This window comes from Papio anubis, chromosome 20, assembly GCF_008728515.1.
Source record: "Papio anubis isolate 15944 chromosome 20, Panubis1.0, whole genome shotgun sequence".
Taxonomy (NCBI): Eukaryota; Metazoa; Chordata; class Mammalia; order Primates; family Cercopithecidae; genus Papio; species Papio anubis.
This window is the reverse complement of record NC_044995.1, coordinates 1,099,179-1,117,728: the sequence shown is the minus strand read 5'-3', so window position 1 is coordinate 1,117,728 and position 18,550 is coordinate 1,099,179. Positions and strand designations below refer to the sequence as shown.

General features: G+C 50.8%; 1 protein-coding gene across 10 annotated transcripts in view; it reads left to right on the top strand.

Annotated features, from left to right (window-relative positions):
* Nucleotides 1-18,550, top strand: part of ZNF541 (zinc finger protein 541) — a 55,237-nt gene that overhangs the window by 24,747 nt on the left and 11,940 nt on the right. For 7 of the 10 annotated variants that reach the window (XM_017952565.3, XM_031659110.1, XM_017952564.3 and 4 more), the window contains 7 exons: nt 1,047-1,287; nt 4,562-6,416; nt 9,864-9,922; nt 10,493-10,652; nt 10,950-11,123; nt 12,378-12,702; nt 17,922-17,985. In XM_017952565.3, coding sequence (XP_017808054.3) covers nt 1,047-1,287; nt 4,562-6,416; nt 9,864-9,922; nt 10,493-10,652; nt 10,950-11,123; nt 12,378-12,702; nt 17,922-17,985 — 2,878 coding nt within the window. The remainder of the gene's footprint in view (nt 1-1,046; nt 1,288-4,561; nt 6,417-9,863; nt 9,923-10,492; nt 10,653-10,949; nt 11,124-12,377; nt 12,703-17,921; nt 17,986-18,550) is intronic. The other 3 variants (XM_009194841.4, XM_009194843.4, XM_009194844.3) reach the window with 3 other exon arrangements.

Here is an 18,550-nt window from a genome sequence, read left to right as displayed (position 1 = left end):
AAGCCTAGCTCTGTCCCTTGGAGCAAGATAGAAGCAGTCTGCCATCTCCTGTGTACACTGGCCCTTCAGATATTTGAGGATATCTGCCCTCTCCAAACTGAATATTCCCAGTTCCTTTAGCTATTCCTTGGGCTATGTGATTCATAACTATATGTTTTATCATTTTATCCAAGGGATACATAAAATGTAAACAATTTACCTATACAAAAAGAGGAAAATAAAACCAGCTCATAATCCTGCTAGTCCATCTGATTCTCTTTCTTTCTTTCTTTCTTTCTTTTTTTTGCTTAGAGCCCCGCTGTGTTGCCCAGGCTGGAGTGCAGTGGTGCGATCTCAGCTTACTGCAGCTTCTGCCTCCTGGGTTCAAGCAGTTCTCGTGCCTCAGCCTCCCAGATAGCTGGGATTACAGGCACACACCACCATGCCCAGCTAAGTTTTGTATTTTTGGTAGAGACAGGGTTTCACCTTGTTCGCCAGGCTCATCCTGAACTCCTGATGTCAAATGATCGACCTGCCTCGGCCTCTCAAAGTGCTGGGATTACAGGTGTGAACTACCATGCCCAACCCAGATATTAGGTTGTTTATAAAATTTCACCAGGAAAAGCAATATGACAGTTTACTCCCTTGCAGCTAGATCTTTGTACAAAGCTACATTTATTTCCTTATGTGAAAACCCCAAAAACAGAGTTGGGTATGTGCAAGGATTTCCACTTTTCCAAGGGTTTGGATAATTTATTTCTAATTGCCCTTCCAAGAGTACCAGGTGATGGTGTGGTCGTAAAGCCCAGCCCATTGTGGTCACACTGCTCTGGAAGGGCTTCAGCCTACAGTCATCCCTCCACGCGTGGCACCGAGTCCGGGTGCTGTCCTGCAGGGCTTCTGTTCCCCTCACCTGCTCCTGAACCTTGTTTACTTTGTGTGGAGCAAGAGTTCCTCTGCGGCACTTACAAGGCCACCATGGCTCTAAGAGGTGTGGAGTGCCTTAGCCGCGCTTTTCGCTTGGTTTCCTTGGCTGTGTATAACCTGTGCTTTCTCCCTCTGTGTAGACCTGGGGCTAGGTGTGCTTAAGGCTAAAGAGGCTGATGAAGGAGGAAGGGCCACCTCGGGGAGTGCCAGGAAAGGAAAGCGGCAGCACAGTTCCCCTCAAAACCCACTTCTGGACTGCAGCCTGTGCGGGAAGGTTTTCAGCAGCGCCAGTTCTCTGAGCAAGCACTACCTGACGCACAGCCAGGAAAGGAAGCACGTCTGCAAAATCTGCAGCAAGGCCTTTAAGCGCCAGGACCACCTGTATGTAGGAGTCTGGTCAGAAAAACGTCTGTTCAGGGGCTGGGGGTGGGGACGTGTTCCTGGGTCTTCTTCCTGTCCTCCCAGATCAACCTGTCTCATCCTCTGTTGGGTTTTCCAGATGTGTATAACCTCTGCTCAGCCACAGCCACAGCCACTCCATTCTCTCTCTTTTTTTTTTTTTTTTTTTTGTCTGTCATCCAGGCTGGAGTGTAGTGGCATGATCTCAGCTCACTGCAACCTCCACCTCCTGGGTTCAAGTGATTCTTCTGCCTCAGCCTCCTGAGTAGCTGGGATTACAGGCTCCTGCCACCGTGCCCGGCTAATTTTTGTATTATTTTTAGTAGAGACAGGGTTTCACCATGTTGGCCAGACTGGTCTTGAACTCCTGACCTCACGTGATCCTCCTGCCTCAGCCTCCCAAAGTGCTGAGATTACAGGTGTGAGCCACCACACCCCACCCACTCTGTTCTTCTCACACCATCAGAGTGCAGGGAAGACAGTGGGTGCTGTTCCAGTCCCTAAATTAATACCTGTGGGGAAGCCACTGCTTCTGTTTGCAGACGGGCCCCTTGTGGGTTAAAAACACCTAACAACTGGCTCCTGAGTCAATTGTGTTATGGGAGGAGTTGGGCTAACTGTATAGAGCTATGTCCTTACTCTCTGGTAGGTGTCTGAGGAAAGGGGATCAGCGTTCTCTGTGTGTTGATATAGCACAGGACATGAAAGATGAGACACCTGCTTCTAGAACATGGCAATGGAGCATTAACCCTTGTTTTTTTCTTTTTTCCTTTTTTTTTTTTTTTTTTTTTTGAGATGGAGTCTTGGTCTGTCATCCAGGCTGGAGTGCAGTGGCTTCATCTCGGTTCACTGCAACCTTTACCTCCCGGGTTCAAGTGATTTTCCTGCCTCAGCCTCCCGAGCAGCTGGGACTACAGGTGCTCGCCCCCCTGCCCAGCTAATTTTTGTATTTTTAGTAGAGATGGAATTTCACTATATTGGCCAGGCTGGTCTGAAACTCCTGACCTTGTGATCCACCCACCTCGGCCTCCCAAAATGCTGGGTTTACAAGCATGAGCCACTGCGCCTGGCCCTAGCCTTGTTTTTCTTTTTTTTGTTGTTGTTTTTTTTTTTGTTTGCTTTTTTCTTTTTTAAAAAACTCATTCTGTTCCTTTTAACTTAAAAAGTGTTGGGAGCAAATTTCCTTTTTTTTTTGGACAGTCTTGTTCTGTCACTCAGGCTGGAGTGCAGTGGTGTGGTGTGATCTCAGCTCACTGCAGCCTCTGCCTCCTGGGTTCAAGCGATTTTCCTGCCTCATCCTCTTGAGTAGCTGGGACTACAGGCATGCACTACCATGCCTGGCTAATTTTTGTATTTTTAGTAGAGACAGGGTTTCTCCATATTGGCCAGGAGTCTAGAACTCCTGGCCTCAAGTGATCTGCGTGACTCAGCTTCCCGAAAGTGCGGGGATTACAGGTGTGAGCCACCGCTTAATGTCTTGGAAATGATAAGCTTGTCTTGCCTGTGGGGGAAGGAAAGACATTTTTCAAACCAGGAGACCTGCAAGTGGGAGATGAAAGTACCTTGCATTCTTACCGTGCTCCTCCCTTTCACAAGGGGCTTTGACTAATCCATCTTTCATCTTATCCTCTCACCCACACCTACCCCAGGAAAAGGAGCCGATTTGCTCATGTCACAAGTTGGTAACAGCTGGGAGTAGAACTTAGTCTCCTGATTCCCTCTGTTGCTTCCCTCAGACAGAGGCCGAGGGTGAGCCTTTGGGGAAAGACTATGATTTAGTCCACATCGACTAGGACTGTCCAGAGCAGGGCTGTTGGGGGCCCAGAGGGTGATGTACTCCTCTGCTTATATTTATAATGTGTTAATGCAGAGGTAGGTGTGATGTGATACATATTTTACATGCATTTCTGTTTGCAGAAACTATAGGCACATTTGGTTGGTTGGCTCTATAATGTTTCTATGGATTGGGCCTCTGTAAATTGGCTTCTTTGCTGTGCGGGGTTCCAGGTAGCATCTTTTTAGGGGTCTCCTATGGTAAGGCACAGATTCCTTTGTTAAAGGAAGGATCATACCCAAGTTAGCATCTCCTCCAGTCTATTCTGCAGAATTCTGGTTCTCAGAAATGCTAATAGGGGCTTTTTGAAAACAAAACCAAAAACAGTACTCTGGGCAAATAAGTTTGAGAGACACTGAAAGTTAAACAGGTCTTTCTCTGTGTGGCTTTTAAATTTGCTACTGTGCACCGGGCGCAGTGGCTCACGCCTGTAATCTCAGCACTTTGGGAGGCCGAGGCGGGCAGATCACTTGAGGTCAGGAGTTCAACACCAGCTTGGGCAACAAGGCAAAACCCCGTCTCTACTAAAAATACAAAAATTAGCTGGGTGTGGTGGCACACACCTGTAGTCCCAGCTACTTGGAGCCTGAGGCACAAGAATTGCTGGAACCTGGGGGACAGAGTTGCAGTGAGCCGAGATCGTGCCATGGGACTCCAGCCTGGGTGACAGAGCAAGACTCCGCCTCAAAAACAAAAAATTAATTAATTAAATTTGCTACTGTGCATTGTGAACCTCCAAGGAGTGAATGGTGTTTTTTCAAAACTTATTTATCAGCTGTGCCAAAGTCCTTGAGGAGCAACTCTGGAGATCTGTGTGTTCCTTGGGAACCCACTCTGGAGAAGTCTGATCTGGCCTCAGTGGATTTATTTTTCTTTTTTAAATTTTTATTTATTTATTTATTGAGACAGAGTCTTACTCTGCCGCCCAGGCTGGAGTGCAAGTGGTGCGATCTCGGCTCACTGCAACCTCCTGAGTACAAGTGATTCTCTTGCTTTAGCCTCCCCAGTAGCTGGGATTACAGGCATGTGCCACCACACCCAGCTAATTTTTTGTATTTTTAGTAGAGATGGGTTTTACCATGTTGGCCAGGCTGGTCTTAAACTCCTGACCTCAAGTAGTGATCCACCACCCACCTCGGCCTCCCAAAGTGCTGGAGTTACAGGCATGAGCCACTGTGCCCCGCTGGATTTTTTTACTTTTCTGTACGGGGTTTGCTTAAAGGTGAGGGAGAGGAACTCCCCTGCCAGATGGCGTTGACCAAAGCAGGGTTTGCTGGGTGGTCTTTCCTCGTGGGGGCTGAGTACAATTTCTGAATTGTGGTGCAACTGTACCACAGACTCTTTGGGGCCGCCAGGGTCCTACAGCAGAAAGCCCGGTCCCAGGTGCCCCGGTGACGCCCCTGCTTGTGTCTGTGGCTCCAGGACCGGGCACATGCTCACCCACCAGAAGACAAAGCCCTTCGTGTGCATCGAGCAGGGCTGCAGCAAGAGCTACTGCGACTACCGGTCTCTGCGCCGGCACTACGAAGTCCAGCACGGCCTGTGCATCCTGAAGGAAGCCCCCCCGGAGGAAGAGGCCTGCGGGGACTCCCCCCACGCCCACGAGTCGGCCGGCCAGCCTCCCTCTAGCAGCCTGCGGTCTCTGGTGCCCCCGGAGGCCAGGTCCCCCGGCTCCCTCCTGCCCCACCGGGACCTCCTGCGCCGCATCGTGAGCAGCATCGTCCACCAGAAGACCCCTTCTCCTGGCCCGGCCCCAGCTGGGGCTTCAGACAGCGAAGGGAGGAACACGGCCTGTCCCTGCCCCGCCTCATCGGGGTCCTCCTCCTGCACCCCAGCCGGTACCCCTGCGGCCCCAGCAGCGCTGGACACCGAGCTTCCCGAGGAGCCTCGTCTCTCACAGAAAGAGTCGGCCACTGACGTGTTCACAGCCCCTCATTCCAGGGCCACCGAGAATGGCGCCTCCGACCCGCCAGAGCCTGAGCCAGATCCCGCGCTGCTCCAGGCCTGGTCCACCGCGGAGGGCTGGCCCGAGGGCGGCTCCGTGCCCGCCTGCCTGCCTCTCTTCCGAGGCCAGACGGTCCCTGCCAGTTCCCAGCCATCGAGCCACAGCTTCCAGTGGCTCCGGAACCTGCCGGGCTGCCCCAAAAGCAAAGGAAACAACATGTTTGTTGTCCACAAGCCCCCGGCCGTGCCGTCGCGGGAGAGCTCCGAGTCTGGCCCAGGACCCAGCAGCGCCGCCCTCTCGGAGGAGTCCCCGCCCGGCCCCGGGGGCGGCCTGGAGGACGCGTTGCCCTTCCCTCCCGCGCTCCTCAGGGCCCCCGGGGAGGCCCTGAGCGACCCCAGGTCGGCCAGCGGAGAAGATGACCCCTGCGCCCCCAGGAAGGGCAAGCTCGACTGCGACTCCTTTCTGTGCCAGAACCCTGGGGAGCCCGGCCTCCAGGAGGCCCAGAAGTCTGGGGGGCTCCCTGCGGATGCCTCGCCACTCTTCCGCCAGCTCTTCCTCAAGTCGCAGGAGCCTCTTGTGAGCCACGAACAGATGCAGGTGTTCCAGATGATCACCAAGTCCCAGCGGATCTTCTCCCACGCCCAGGTGTCCGCAGCCTCCTCCCAGCTCCCTGCGCCTGAGGGCAAGCCGGCCGCCCTGAGGCCGCTGCAGGGGCCATGGCCGCAGCAGCTTCCGCCACTGGCTCCTGCTGTGGACTCTCTCAATGCCGGCACTGGAAACCCCGAGGCAGAGGGCTCCCCAGCCCGCAGGAGAAAAACCACACCGGGGGTTGCCAGAGAAGCCTCCCCCGGCAACACGAGACGAGACGCAAAGGGGGGACTGAAAGTGGCCGCGGTTCCAACGCCCCTTGCAGCGCCGTCTCTGGACCCTTCCAGGAATCCAGACATCTCTTCTCTGGCCAAGCAGTTGCGATCCTCTAAAGGGACCTTGGACCTGGGGGACATCTTCCCCTCCACAGGCCAACGGCAGACCCAGTTAGGTGGGGAGGAGCTGCCGGGAGCCTCACTGCCCGGGAAGCAGGCCCCAGCTGAGAATGGCACGGTTTCAGGGACCACGAAAGGTGAAAAGGGCCCACCCTGCTCCCGGGGTGGAGGCTACCGGCTCTTGGGCAACCCCAGGGCCCCGCGATTCTCCGGCTTCCGGAAAGAAAAGGCGAAGATGGATATGTGCTGTGCGGCTTCTCCGAGCCAGGTAGCCATGGCCTCCTTCTCATCGGCCGGGCCCCCCGCAGATCCCTGCAAGTCCAAGCTGACAATATTCAGCAGAATCCAGGTACCAGCTCTCTCTCACGTGGCCTGACCAGCGTGGAGTGAGTTTCCTTTGCATTTGTTAGTGTCCAGGCATTTTATTTCATTTCAGGGAATCCCTAGATGCAGTTTTACAAAGGAAGGAATTCAGGTTCCCAAAGTTTGTGGTTTTCCCCACTGAAAAAAAAAAAAGACCAAAATGAGGCCAGGTGAGGTGGCTTAGGCCTGTAATCCCAGCCCTTTGGGATGGGAGGCCGAAGTGGGGAAACTGCTTGAGCTCAGGAATTCGAGATCAGCCTAGGCAACATGGCAAAACCCTGTCTTACCAAAATTTTAAAAAAATTAGCTGGGTGTGGTGGCGCACACCTGTGGTCCCAGCTACTCGGGAGGCTAAGGTGGGAGAATCGCTTGAACCTGGGAGGTGGAGGTTTCAGTAAGCTGAGATTGTGCCACTGCACTCTAGCCTGGGTGACAGAGCGAGACTGTGTCTCAAAAACACAAAAAAGATCAACATGAGGATATTCCAGAGTTGTTCAAAACTCTGTTACCTCACTAAGCCTTTTTTTTTTTTTTTAATCTTGTTTCCCTTTGGATTTACCTTTTTAGAATCGTCAGAGGATATGAAGGTAGATGCCCTCTTTCCTTTAAAGATTCCTGCTTGAAATGGCCTTGTGTTTTCTGATTGTGACTCATGGTTTCCATGAGCACAAGTGGGCACCTGTATCGTGCCCCCACACTTCAGCACATTGACGATTATTCACTGGTTCCTCCAGACATTGTGCTTGGAGTGCAGGTCTCCAGACTCCAGGTCCAACCTGGGCAACATGGCGAAACCCCGTCTCTACCAAAATTTTAAAAAATTAGCTGGGTGTGCTGGCGCACGCCTGTGGTCCTAGCTACTCAGGAGGATGAGTAGCTTCCCATCATACCACAGCTACCTCATTTTTGTTTTATTAACAGCATTATTATTCAGGTGCCATATAATGCACCATTTTATTTTTTATATATTTTTTAGAGATGGTGGGGTCTTGCTATGTTGCCCAGCCTGGTCTTGAACCCCTGGGCTCAAGCGATAGTCTCAGCCTCCTAAAGTGTTGGGATTACAGTCATGAACCACCATGCCCAGCCAAATCCACCACTTTATTTTATTTTTAAAATTTATTTTATTTATTTATTTATGATGGAGTCTTACTCTGTCGCCCAGGCTGGAATGCAGTGGTGCTATCTCGGCTCACCACAACCTCTGCCTCCTGGGTTCAAGCAGTTATCTGCCTCAGCCTCCGAGTAACTGGGATTACAGGCATGCGCCACCACGCCTGGCTAATTTTTTATTTTTAGTAGAGATGAGGTTTCACCATTTGGCCAGTCTGGCCTTGAACTCCTGACCTCATGATCCACCCACCTCGGCCTCCCAAAGTGCTGAGATTACAGGCGTGAGCCACTGTGCCAGGCCAAATTTATTTTTGAGACAGAGTCTCACTCTGTTGCCCAGGCTGGAGTATAGTGGTGCAGTCTTGGCTCACTGCAACCTCTGCCTCCCAAGTTCAAGCAATTCTCCTGCCTGGGCCTTCCAAGTAGCTGGGATTACAGGCACATACCACCATGCCCAGCTAATTTTTGTATTTTTAGTAGAGCTGGGGTGTCACTCTGTTGGCTAGGCTGGTCTTGAACTCCTGACCTCAGGTGATCTGCTTGCCTCGGCCTCCGAAAGTGCTGGGATTACAGGCTTGCGTCACGGTGCCCGGCCTGAATACACCATTTTAAAGCGTAGCATTGGGAAATTTGTAGTATATTCACAAGATTGTGCAACCATCCCCACTCTGCCAGAACAGTTTCATCTCCCCAAAAGGAACCCCACATTTCTTAGTTGTCACCCACAATCTCACACTCCCCCCAGCGCCTGGCAGCCACGAGTCTCCTTTTGTCTCTGTGGATGTGTCTGTTCTGGACATTGCATGTGAGTGGAATCGTGCACTCTGTGGCTTTCGTGTCTGGCTTCCTTCACTCAGCGTGACGTTTTCCAGGCTCATCTGTGGGGTGGCAAATGGCAGAGCTGCGTTCCTTTCCATGGCTGAGTGATCCTCTGTTGGATGGATAAGGCCACATTTCATTTGTCTGTTCATCAGTGGATGGACATTTGGGTTGTTTCCACTTTTTGGCTATTTTGAATATAGTGCTGCTGTGAATATTCATCCATGTACAAATTTTTATGGGGATTTATGTTCTAGGAGTAGAATTGCCAGGTGGTACAGCAGCTCCCTGTTTCAGGTCTGAGGAACTACTAGGCTGTTTTGCTTGTTTCCTCTTCCCACCCACAGTGCATGAGGGCTCCACATTCTCCACATCCTCACCAACACTTGTTATTGTCTGTGGTTTGTTCAAATTATAACTACGCTGGTGGGTGTGAAGCAGTATCTCATTGTAGTTTTGATATGTATTTCCCCGTGACTGCTGATGTTGCACTCCTTTCTATGTGCTTATTGGCCATCTGTGTATCTTTCTAGAAGAAATGTCTGTTTAGGTCCTTTGCTTATTTTTTAAAATCAAATTACTATTTTTTGAGTTCTCTATATATTCTGGATGCAAGATCCTTATCTGACACATGACTTGCAAATATTCTCTCATTTGTGGTGTGTCTTTTCACCTTATTTATGATACCATTTGCAGGACAAAAGTTTTTTTTTTTTTTTTGAGACGGAGTCTCGCTCTGTCGCCCAAGCTGGAGTGCAGTGGCGCGATCTCCACTCACTGCAAGCTCCGCCTCCCGGGTTCACGCCATTCTCCTGTCTCAGCCTCCCGAGTAGCTGGGACTACAGGCGCCCGCCACCACGCCCGGCTAGTTTTTGTATTTTTAGTAGAGACGAGGTTTCATTGTGTTAGCCAGGATAGTCTCGATCTCCTGACCTCATGATCCGCCCGTCTCGGCCTCCCAAAGTGCTGGGATTACAGGTGTGAGCCACCGTGCCCAGCAGGACAAAAGTTTTTATTTTTATTTTTATTTTTTTTGAGACAGGGTCTCACTCTGTCACTCAGGCTGGAGTGAAGTTGTGTGATCATGGCTCACTGCAACCTTGAACTCCTGGGCTCAAGTGATTTTCCCACCTCAGCCTCCTGAGTTGCTGGGACCTCAGGCCCACGCCAGTATGCCAGGCCAATTTTTGTATTTTTTGTAAAGGTGGGGTTTCGCCACGTTGCCCAGGCTGGTCCTAAACTCCTGGGCTGAAGCAATCCTCCCACCTTGGCCTCCCAAAGTCCTGGGATCACAGGCATGAGCCACCATGCCTGGCTAAAAGTTTTACATTTTGATGAAGTCTAATTTGTCTGTTTTGCTTCGGTGTCTTATCTAAGAAACTACTGTCTAATCCAAGGTCATGAAGATTTACTCCGATGTTTTCTTCTGAAAGTCTGTAATTTGAGCTCTTCTTGCCTCTTCATTTTGGATGTGTTGGTTCAGATGCATTTTCATCTTCAGGGTGGAAACATCTACAGGCTCCCCCATCCAGTGAAGGAAGAGAACGTGGCAGGCGGAGGGTAAGTTAAGAAGCCCCCAATCCTGCATGCACCCCGACAGGAGTCCTCTGGCCTTCCTGTGCTGGCCCTGGACAAGTGAGTGGGGAGGATGCTTTCAGTCCTAATGGGATTAGGGTACAGCCTCCATTTTTTAGGGTTTATCAAGAGTAGTCAGGCTGGGCACGGTGGCTCATGCCTGTAATCCCAGCACTTCAGGAGGCCGAGGAAGGGGGATCATTTGAGGTCAGTAATTTGAGACCAGCCTGGCCAACGTGGTGAAACTCTGTCTCTACTAGAAATACAAAAATTAGCCATGTATAGTGGCACACGCCTGTAATCTTAGCTACTTGGGAGGCTGAGGCACAAAAATCACTTGAACCCAAGAAGCAGAGGTTACAGTGAGCCGAGATAGTGCCACTGCACTCCAGCCTGGGCAACAGAGTGAGACTCCATCTCCAAAAAAAAAAAAAAAAAAAGAGTAGTCAGTGGATTGGAGGTATAGACAAAAAAGATAAAAAAAAACCAAAGAATCAGTGATCAAGGATGGAGTCTCAATCTCCCACCCTTCTTTCCTGCCATGTCTACCTACAGCAACCAGCAAAATGGCGGTTCCACAGACTGGACGGAGCCCAGGAGCACTTTCATCTGCAAGAACTGCAGCCAGATGTTTTATACGGAGAAAGGACTGAGCAGCCACATGTGTTTTCACAGCGACCAGTGGCCGTCACCTCGAGGGAAGCAGGAACCGCAGGTGAAGGGGGACGACCAGTGGCTTTGTGGTTATTGGGTTTCTGGCAGGCCTGTGGGGAGTAAACGAGACTGGTGTCACTTATCTTAGGATGGGGACGTCATTCTGGGTTGGGGGCTGGAGTTGGGCTGTGTGGCTCTCCAGGGGCAGGCCGTCGCTATGGGCTGCAGCAGCTCTGCAGCTTAGTCCGTGCCACAGACTCACTGCTGTTTTCTATGACAGCTTTTTTTGCTGAAGCAGCTCTTTCTTTCCCCACTTATGTTATCTCTTAAAGAGCCATCTCTTCTCTTCTGTGTTTAGGTGTTTGGCACAGAGTTTTGCAAGCCGCTAAGACAGGTGCTGAGGCCAGAAGGGGACAGGCATAGTCCCCCAGGAGCCAAGAAGCCCTTGGACTCCACAGCTGCAGCCCCTTTGGTGGTCCCCCATTCGATCCCCGTGGTTCCAGTGACCCGACACGTAGGGAGCATGGCCATGGTGGGTGCTTGTCGGTCTGCCTCCTTCCTGCCACTGCCCCCAGCTGCTGGGGGAAGCCGTAGGAAAAACCCAAACCAGATACCACAGAAAATCTTTGACTCCAGGCTGGGCGTGGTGGCTCATGCCTGTAATCCCAGCACTTTGGGAGGCTGAGGCGGGTGGATTGCCTGAGCTCAGGAATTCGAGACCAGCCTGGGCAACATGGTGAAACCCCATCTCTACTAAAAATACAAAAAAATTAGCTGGGCATAGTGGCAGGCTCCTGTAAACCCAGCTACTCAGGAGGCTGAGGCCTGAGAATCACTTGAACCCGGGAAGCAGAGGTTGCAGTGAGCTGAGATCACACCACTGCACTCTAACCTGGGTAACAGAGTGAGACTCTATCTCGAAAAAAAAAAAAAAATCATGATCCGGAAGAAACTGGTTTGCATGTTAGTTCAGTCATTCACCATTGACTGAGCCCCTCTGTGCCGGATCCTGTGCTGGGTGGTGCTGGGGACACAGAGGTGACCACAGTAGCCTGGGCCCTGCCTCCCAGGGCTCCCAGTCCAGTGGAGGAGACAGGCCTGTCCCCAGACAGTGACAACCCAGAGTGGGCAGAGCTGGGAGCAGAGGGAGCCCAGGGAGTTCCCAGGGGGCTCCTACCCAGCCTGAGGAGGTAAGGGAGGGCTTCCTGGAGGAGGTATGGGAGCTGAGACCTGGAGGATGAGGAGGAGCAGGGCTGGCAGAGCGGAGAGGAGATTTTGTGGAGGCGAGAGAGAGCGTGGTGAGTTACGAGTGATCAGTCTCATAGGGCTTGTCTCTGCAGCCTGTACTGGAGGACCCCCTACTGGAGAAGCTCCTGCTGGACTCCAGGACAGAGTCCATGGACCTGAAGGTCCCCTGAGTCAGTGGCTGGGTCTTTTGGGTGCTTGTCATTTGGGTGGAGCTACATTTCTTTCTTGTCACTGTCACACTGTATCTCTGGGGATCTCTCTCTTTTTAAGGGCCAGTCGTCTTAATGATTGAGGCCATTCTCACACAGAGTCAGGGGCTCTCCTGGGGCAGTGGGTGCGGGAGAAGGCTGCAGCCGTATCATCACCAGGCTCTGTACCTCAGGTGTAGCCCAGGTGTGGCCAGCCTCCTTCACTGGGCATACATGTCCTAGTTTCCTGTCTCTGGCCAGTCTCTTTTTCCTGCTTTCTTTCCATCCTGGAGATGGAGTGGTGCAGTAGGCGGCTTCAGGTGACCACCTGTGGTTCTAAACTTCTTCAGGAACAAGAGAAAGACGGGGAGGAGCGAGACAGCAAGGAGAGCAGCCAGCAGAGAAAGCGGAAGAAGCGGCCCCCACCCAAGGGGCTGTTCATCCCTCCTCCACCCTCCACGGCTGGGGAGCCCGGCCCTGCAGGATGCCACCAGAGTCGCCTGCGGTCGCCCATGTTCCTGGTGGACCGCCTCCTGAAGGGCTTATTCCAGTGCTCCCCCTACACACCGCCCCCAATGCTCGGTCCCATCCGGGAGGGCTCTGGAGTGTACTTCAACACCCTCTGTTCCACATCCACTCAGGCCAGCCCTGACCAGCTCATCAGCTCCATGCTCGGTGAGTGAGTGAGGCTGGGGCACTCACTCTGTGATCCCAGGGTGGATCGCCTGAGGATCATGGCCACTCTCCCTTGTAGCATTGGGTTCAGTGATTGTCTCCTGCCTGGGTGTACCTAGTCTGAGGGTTCCTTTGCTATTCAGATGTGCCCCAGAACTAAGCTAAGTGCCTTCTAGTGCATAGAATTTTACAGCCCGAAAGAAAACATAGAGGCCATTTATCTTACCGTGCTTCCTCCTGCGCTTCTGTGTCATTATCATTTTCTTTTTTGAGGCAGGGTCTTGCTCTGTCACCCAGGCTGGAGTGCAGTGGCTCGATCACAGCTCACTGCAGCCTCGATCTCCTGGTCTCAAGCGATCCTCCAGCCTCAGACTCCCAAATAGTTGGGACTACAGATGCACGTCACCACACCTGGCCAATGTTTTAGCTTTCGTAGAGATGGGATCTTGCTATGCTGTCCAGGCTGGTCTCGAGTTCCTGGACTCATGTGGTTTTGTTGTCTTGACCTCCCAAAGTACTGGCATTAAATGTGTGAGCCACCCTGTCTAGCCTGTGTCATTTCCTTTTTTTTTTTTTTGAGACAGAGTATCACTCTGTCACCCAGGCTAGAGTGCAGTGGTGCAATCTTGGCTCACTGCAACTTCCAGCTCCCAGGTTCAAGCAATTCCTGCCTCAGCCTCCCAAGTAGCTGGGACTACAGGCATGTGCCATCATGCCTGGGTAATTTTTGTATTTTTAGTAGAGATGGGGTTTCACCATGTTACCAGGCTGGTCTCGAACTCCTGACCTCCAGTAATCTACCCTCCTCAGCCTCCCAAAGTGCTGGGATTACAGGCGTGAGCCACTGCGCCTGGCCTGGCCTGGCCTATGTAATTTTCCTAACAGCTTTATTGAGCTATACTACACATGCCATGCAAATCACCCATTTAGAGTATGCAGTGTTTTTTAGGATATTCACAAGGCCGTGCACCCATCACACAGTCTAATTTTAGAGCACGCTTCGCATCCTCAGAAGAAGCCGGAGCTCATTAGCAGTGACTCCGCCCGTATCCCCACAGTCCCTTCTTCCCCCAGCCTAGGCACCCACTCATCTGCCTTCTCTCTTTGGATTTGCCTATTTGGGACATTTCATGTAAGTAGAATCATACAATATGCAGCCTTTTGTGTCTAGTTTATTTCACTTGGCGTGTTTTCAGAGTCCCTTCATATTGTAGTGCATATCAGTGCTCAATTCCTTTTTATGGCTGAACATTTTTCCCTTGTACAGATGGGCCCCATTTTATTTATTCATCAGTTGATGGACATTTGGGTTGTTTCCACTTTGGGCTATTATGAATAATGCTGCCATAAACATTCATGTAGAAATTTTTTGGGTTTTTTTGGGAGACAGGGCCTCCCCAGGCTGGAATGCAGTGGTGTGATCACAGCTCACTGCAGCTTCAACCTCCTGGGCTCAACTGATCCTTCTGCTTCGGCCTCCAGAGTAGCTGGGCCTACAGGCGTGTGCCCCCGTGCCCAGCTAATTTTTTGTAATTGTTTTTATGTAGGGAGGTGGGTCTTGCCATGTTGCCCAGACCGGTCTCAAACTCTGGGGTGGGCCAGGCATGGTGGCTCATGCCTGTAATCCTAGCACTTCGGGAGGCTGGGGCGGGTGGATCACCTAAGATCAGGAGTTTGAGACCAGGCTGGCCAACATGGTGAAACCTCGTCTCTACTGAAAATATAAAAATTAGTTGAGCATGGTGGCGGGTGCCTATAATCCCGGCTACTCGGGAGGCAGGAGAATCGCTTGAACTCAGGGCGGAATGTTGGGAACAGGCCCCCAAAAATCTGGCCATAAACTGACCCCAAAACTGGCTATAAACAAAATCTCTGCAGCACTGTGACATGTTCATGATGGCCTGACGCCCACACTGGAAGGTTGTGGGTTTACCGGAAAGAGGGCAAGGAACACCTGGCCCACCCAGGGCGGAAAACCACTTAAAGGCATTCTTAAACCACAAACAATAGCATGAGTGATCTGTGCCTTAAGGACATGCACCTGCAGCAGATAACTAGCCAGACCCATCCCTTTATTTCGGCCCATCCCTTTGTTTCCAGTAAGGAATACTTTTAGTTAATCTATAATCCATAGAAACAATGCTTATCACTGGCTTGCTGTCAATAAATATATGGGTAAATCTCTGTTCAGGGCTCTCAGCTCTGAAGGCTGTGAGACCCCTGATTTCCCTCTCCACACCTCTATATTTCTGTGTGTGTCTTTAATTCCTCTAGCGCCGCTAGGTTAGGGTCTCCCGGACCGAGCTGGTCTCGGCAGCGGAGGATGCAGTGAGCCGAGACCGTGCCATTTCACTTCAGCCTGGGCAAAAGAGTGAAACTTGGTCTCAAAAAAAAAAAGGCCGGGCTCGGTGGCTCAAGCCTGTAATCCCAGCACTTTGGGAGGCCAAGACGGGCAGATCACAAGGTCAGGAGATGGAGACTATCCTGGCTAACACGGTGAAACCCCATCTCTACTAAAAAAATACAAAAAAACTAGCCGGGCGAGGTGGCGGTCGCCTGTAGTCCCAGCTACTCGGGAGGCTGAGGCAGGAGAATGGCGTAAACCCAGGAGGCAGAGCTTGCAGTGAGCCAAGATCCGGCCACTGCACTCCAGCCTGGGCGACAGAGCGAGACCCCGTCTCAAAAAAAAAAAAAAAAAAATCTCTGGGGTGAAACAATCCTCCTGCATTGACTTTCCAAACTACTGGGATTATAGGCCTGAGCCACCACACCCAGCCCTACGTACAGGTTTTTGTGTGGATTTATGTTATGCAGTGAGCAAAGGTGGCACCACTGCACTCCAGCCTGGGCAACAGGAAAAAAAAAAAAGAGTTTTGTAATTTTGACTCTTAGGTTTAGGTCTGTAATCAATTTTAAGATAACGTGTATATATATATATATTACATGAGGTAAAGGTCCAAATTCATTTTTTTGCATGTGTATATCCAGTTCTTCCAGCAGCATTTTTTGAAGACTTCCCATTGAATTGACTCAACACAGTTCAGTGTTAGAAATCAATTGACCACAAACGTGGGTTTTTTTCTGGGTGTTCAATTCTATTGCATTGATCTGTATACTTATCCTTATGCCAGTATCACACTGTCTTGATTACTGTAGCTTTCAACTTTTGATTACTGTAGCTTTTAAGTTTTTTTTTTGTTTTGTTTTTGGGGGGTGGTTTGGAGGGGTTTTTTTTTTTGAGACAGAGTCTTGCTCTGCCGCCCGGGTTGGAGTGCAGTGGCCTGATCTTGGCTCACTGCAGCCTCTAACTCCCAAGTTAGCCTCCCACTTCAGCCTCCTGAGTAGCTGGGATTACAGGGGTGCACCACCACCAGGCTAATTTTTGTATTTTTAGTAGAGACGGGGTTTTCTTATGTTGGCCAGGCTGGTCTTGAACTCCTGACATCAGGTGATCCACCCGCCTCAGCCTCCCAAAGTGCTGGGATTACATTTGTGAGCTACCACGCCAGGCCTGTTTCTTTAGATATTTCTTTCTGTCTCTTTCTCCTTTCCATCTGGTACTCTTGTTACATGTAGTTGCTGTACTTAATGGTATCCCACATTTCTCTGAGGCTCTATTTCTCTTTATTCTTTTTCTCTTTGTTCTTCAGATTCCATAGTCTCTCTTGATCTGTCTTCAAGTTTACAGATTATTTTCTTCCTGTCGACTCAAACCTATTGAGCCTCATTTTGGTTATTTTTTTTCCTCAACAGCTTCACTTGCCAATATTTTACTTTCTAACCCCAGAATTCCCATTTGGTTCTCTCTTTTTAATAATTTCTATCTCTTAATGATATTCCGTCTATGATGAAAACTTGTCATTATACCTTCCTTTAATTCTTTAAGCATGGGATCCGACAGGAGAGGCAGACCCTGTCTGGGCTGCACCTACCTGGAGTAGAACCCTTGGAGCTGGGAGCTGGCTGGGTAAGGGATCAGGTCACAGCTCAGATGCAACAGCCTCTTGTTCTTAGCAATATTCAGTTGATTTTTTTTTTTTTTTTTTTTTTGAGATGGAATCTCACTCTGTTACCCAGACTGGAGCACAGTGGTGCAATCTCGGCTCACTGCAATCTCCGCCTCCCAGCTTCAAGTGATTCTCCTGCCTCAGCCTCCCAAGTAGCTGGGATTACAGGCACCTGCCACCACGCCCAGCTAGTTTTTGTATTCTTAGTAGAGATGGGGTTTGCCACGTTAGCTAGGCTAGTCTTGAACTCCTGACCTCAAGTGATCCGCCCACCTCAGTGTCCCAAAGTGCTGGGATTACAGGCATGACCCACTGCACCCGGTCTAGTTGATTTTTTTTTTTTTTTTTTTTTTGAGACGGAGTCTGGCTCTGTTGCCCAGGCTGGAGTGCAGTGGCCGGATCTCAGCTCACTGCAAGCCCTGCCTCCCGGGTTCACGCCATTCTCCTGCCTCAGCCTCCCGAGTAGCTGGGAGTACACGCGCCCGCCACCTCGCCTGGCTAATTTTTTTTGTATTTTAGTAGAGACGGGGTTTCACCGTGTTAGCCAGGATGGTCTCGATCTCCTGAACTTGTGATCCGCCCGTCTCGGCCTCCCAAAGTGCTGGGATTACAGGCTTGAGCCACCGCGCCCGGCCGTTGATTTTTTTAAATAATAATTCTCCAAGTGCTGAATGACCCTAGGACAATTTCCAGAGACTTTAGTGTGCTGTTTTTATATATACGTATACTTGTCATGAGTTAATTTGTTTGCTGAGTTCCTTCCTCTACCTTTTCTGAAGTGCTGCCCTCTCCCATGGGATTTTTTTTTTTTTTTGAGATGGAGTCTCGCTCTGTCGCCCAGGCTGGAGTGCAGTGGTGCCATCTTGGTTCACCACAAGCTCCGCCTCCTGGGTTCACACCATTCTCCTGTCTCAGCCTCCTGAGTAGCTGGGACTACAGGCGCCCGCCACCATGCCTGGCTAATTTTTTTGTATTTTTAGTAGAGACGGGGTTTCACTGTGTGTTAGCCAGGATGGTCTCAATCTCCTGACCTCGTGATCCACCCACCTCGGCCTCCCAAAGTGCTGGGATTACGGGCGTGAGCCACCGCACCCGGCCAACCCACGAGATCTTCAAGAGCCTGCTTTCAGCTGCATCCACACAGGCAGGCAGAGGACCCTGTGGGTTACCTGCTGTCTGTCTTTTTGAGCCTTTTCACTCTGTGTTTTCTAGATCAAGTGGATGGGTCTTTTGGCATCTGTGTGGTGAAGGATGACACCAAGATCAGCATTGAGCCGTAAGTTGGGTCCTTCCCAGTGAAGCTGCTTTTACCCCACCTTGAGTTCTAGTGTCACTTTTCCCAAGCGTTCCTTCTTCCCATGGCGGGGGGTTCAGGTTTACTCACATAGGCTCCCTAGGCATGAAGCGGTCGATTTTTCCAAGTATATGTAGGAAGATCCCCCAAAATTATTCCTTCTAGAAATTGTTTATATATATATATATACCTGGAACCCTTGGGGTTCCAGGTAGAATTGGTGACGGCACAGAGCGGGACTCCAGTGTGCCTGAGGGATGTGGCTGGATGGCTGTGGTGTGGACGTAGACACATGCCGGGTGTCAGCTTGTACCTCCACTGCCTTGACCCTGAGAGAGAAATGTGACAATGAAGGAAAACAGAGGAAGGGAAGAAGTGTCCCTGCAGAAGTTTCTGAAATGCCTGTGTGCGTCTGTCGGGGACAGCATGTACCTGATGCACCTGAGACAGCAGAGGGTTTCCACAGAGCAGGCTGTAGCCCAAGAGCAGGAAACACAGTGTCTCCATTTCACTTCCTATCTCAGTCATGTTTGTACGTCTCCCTTAC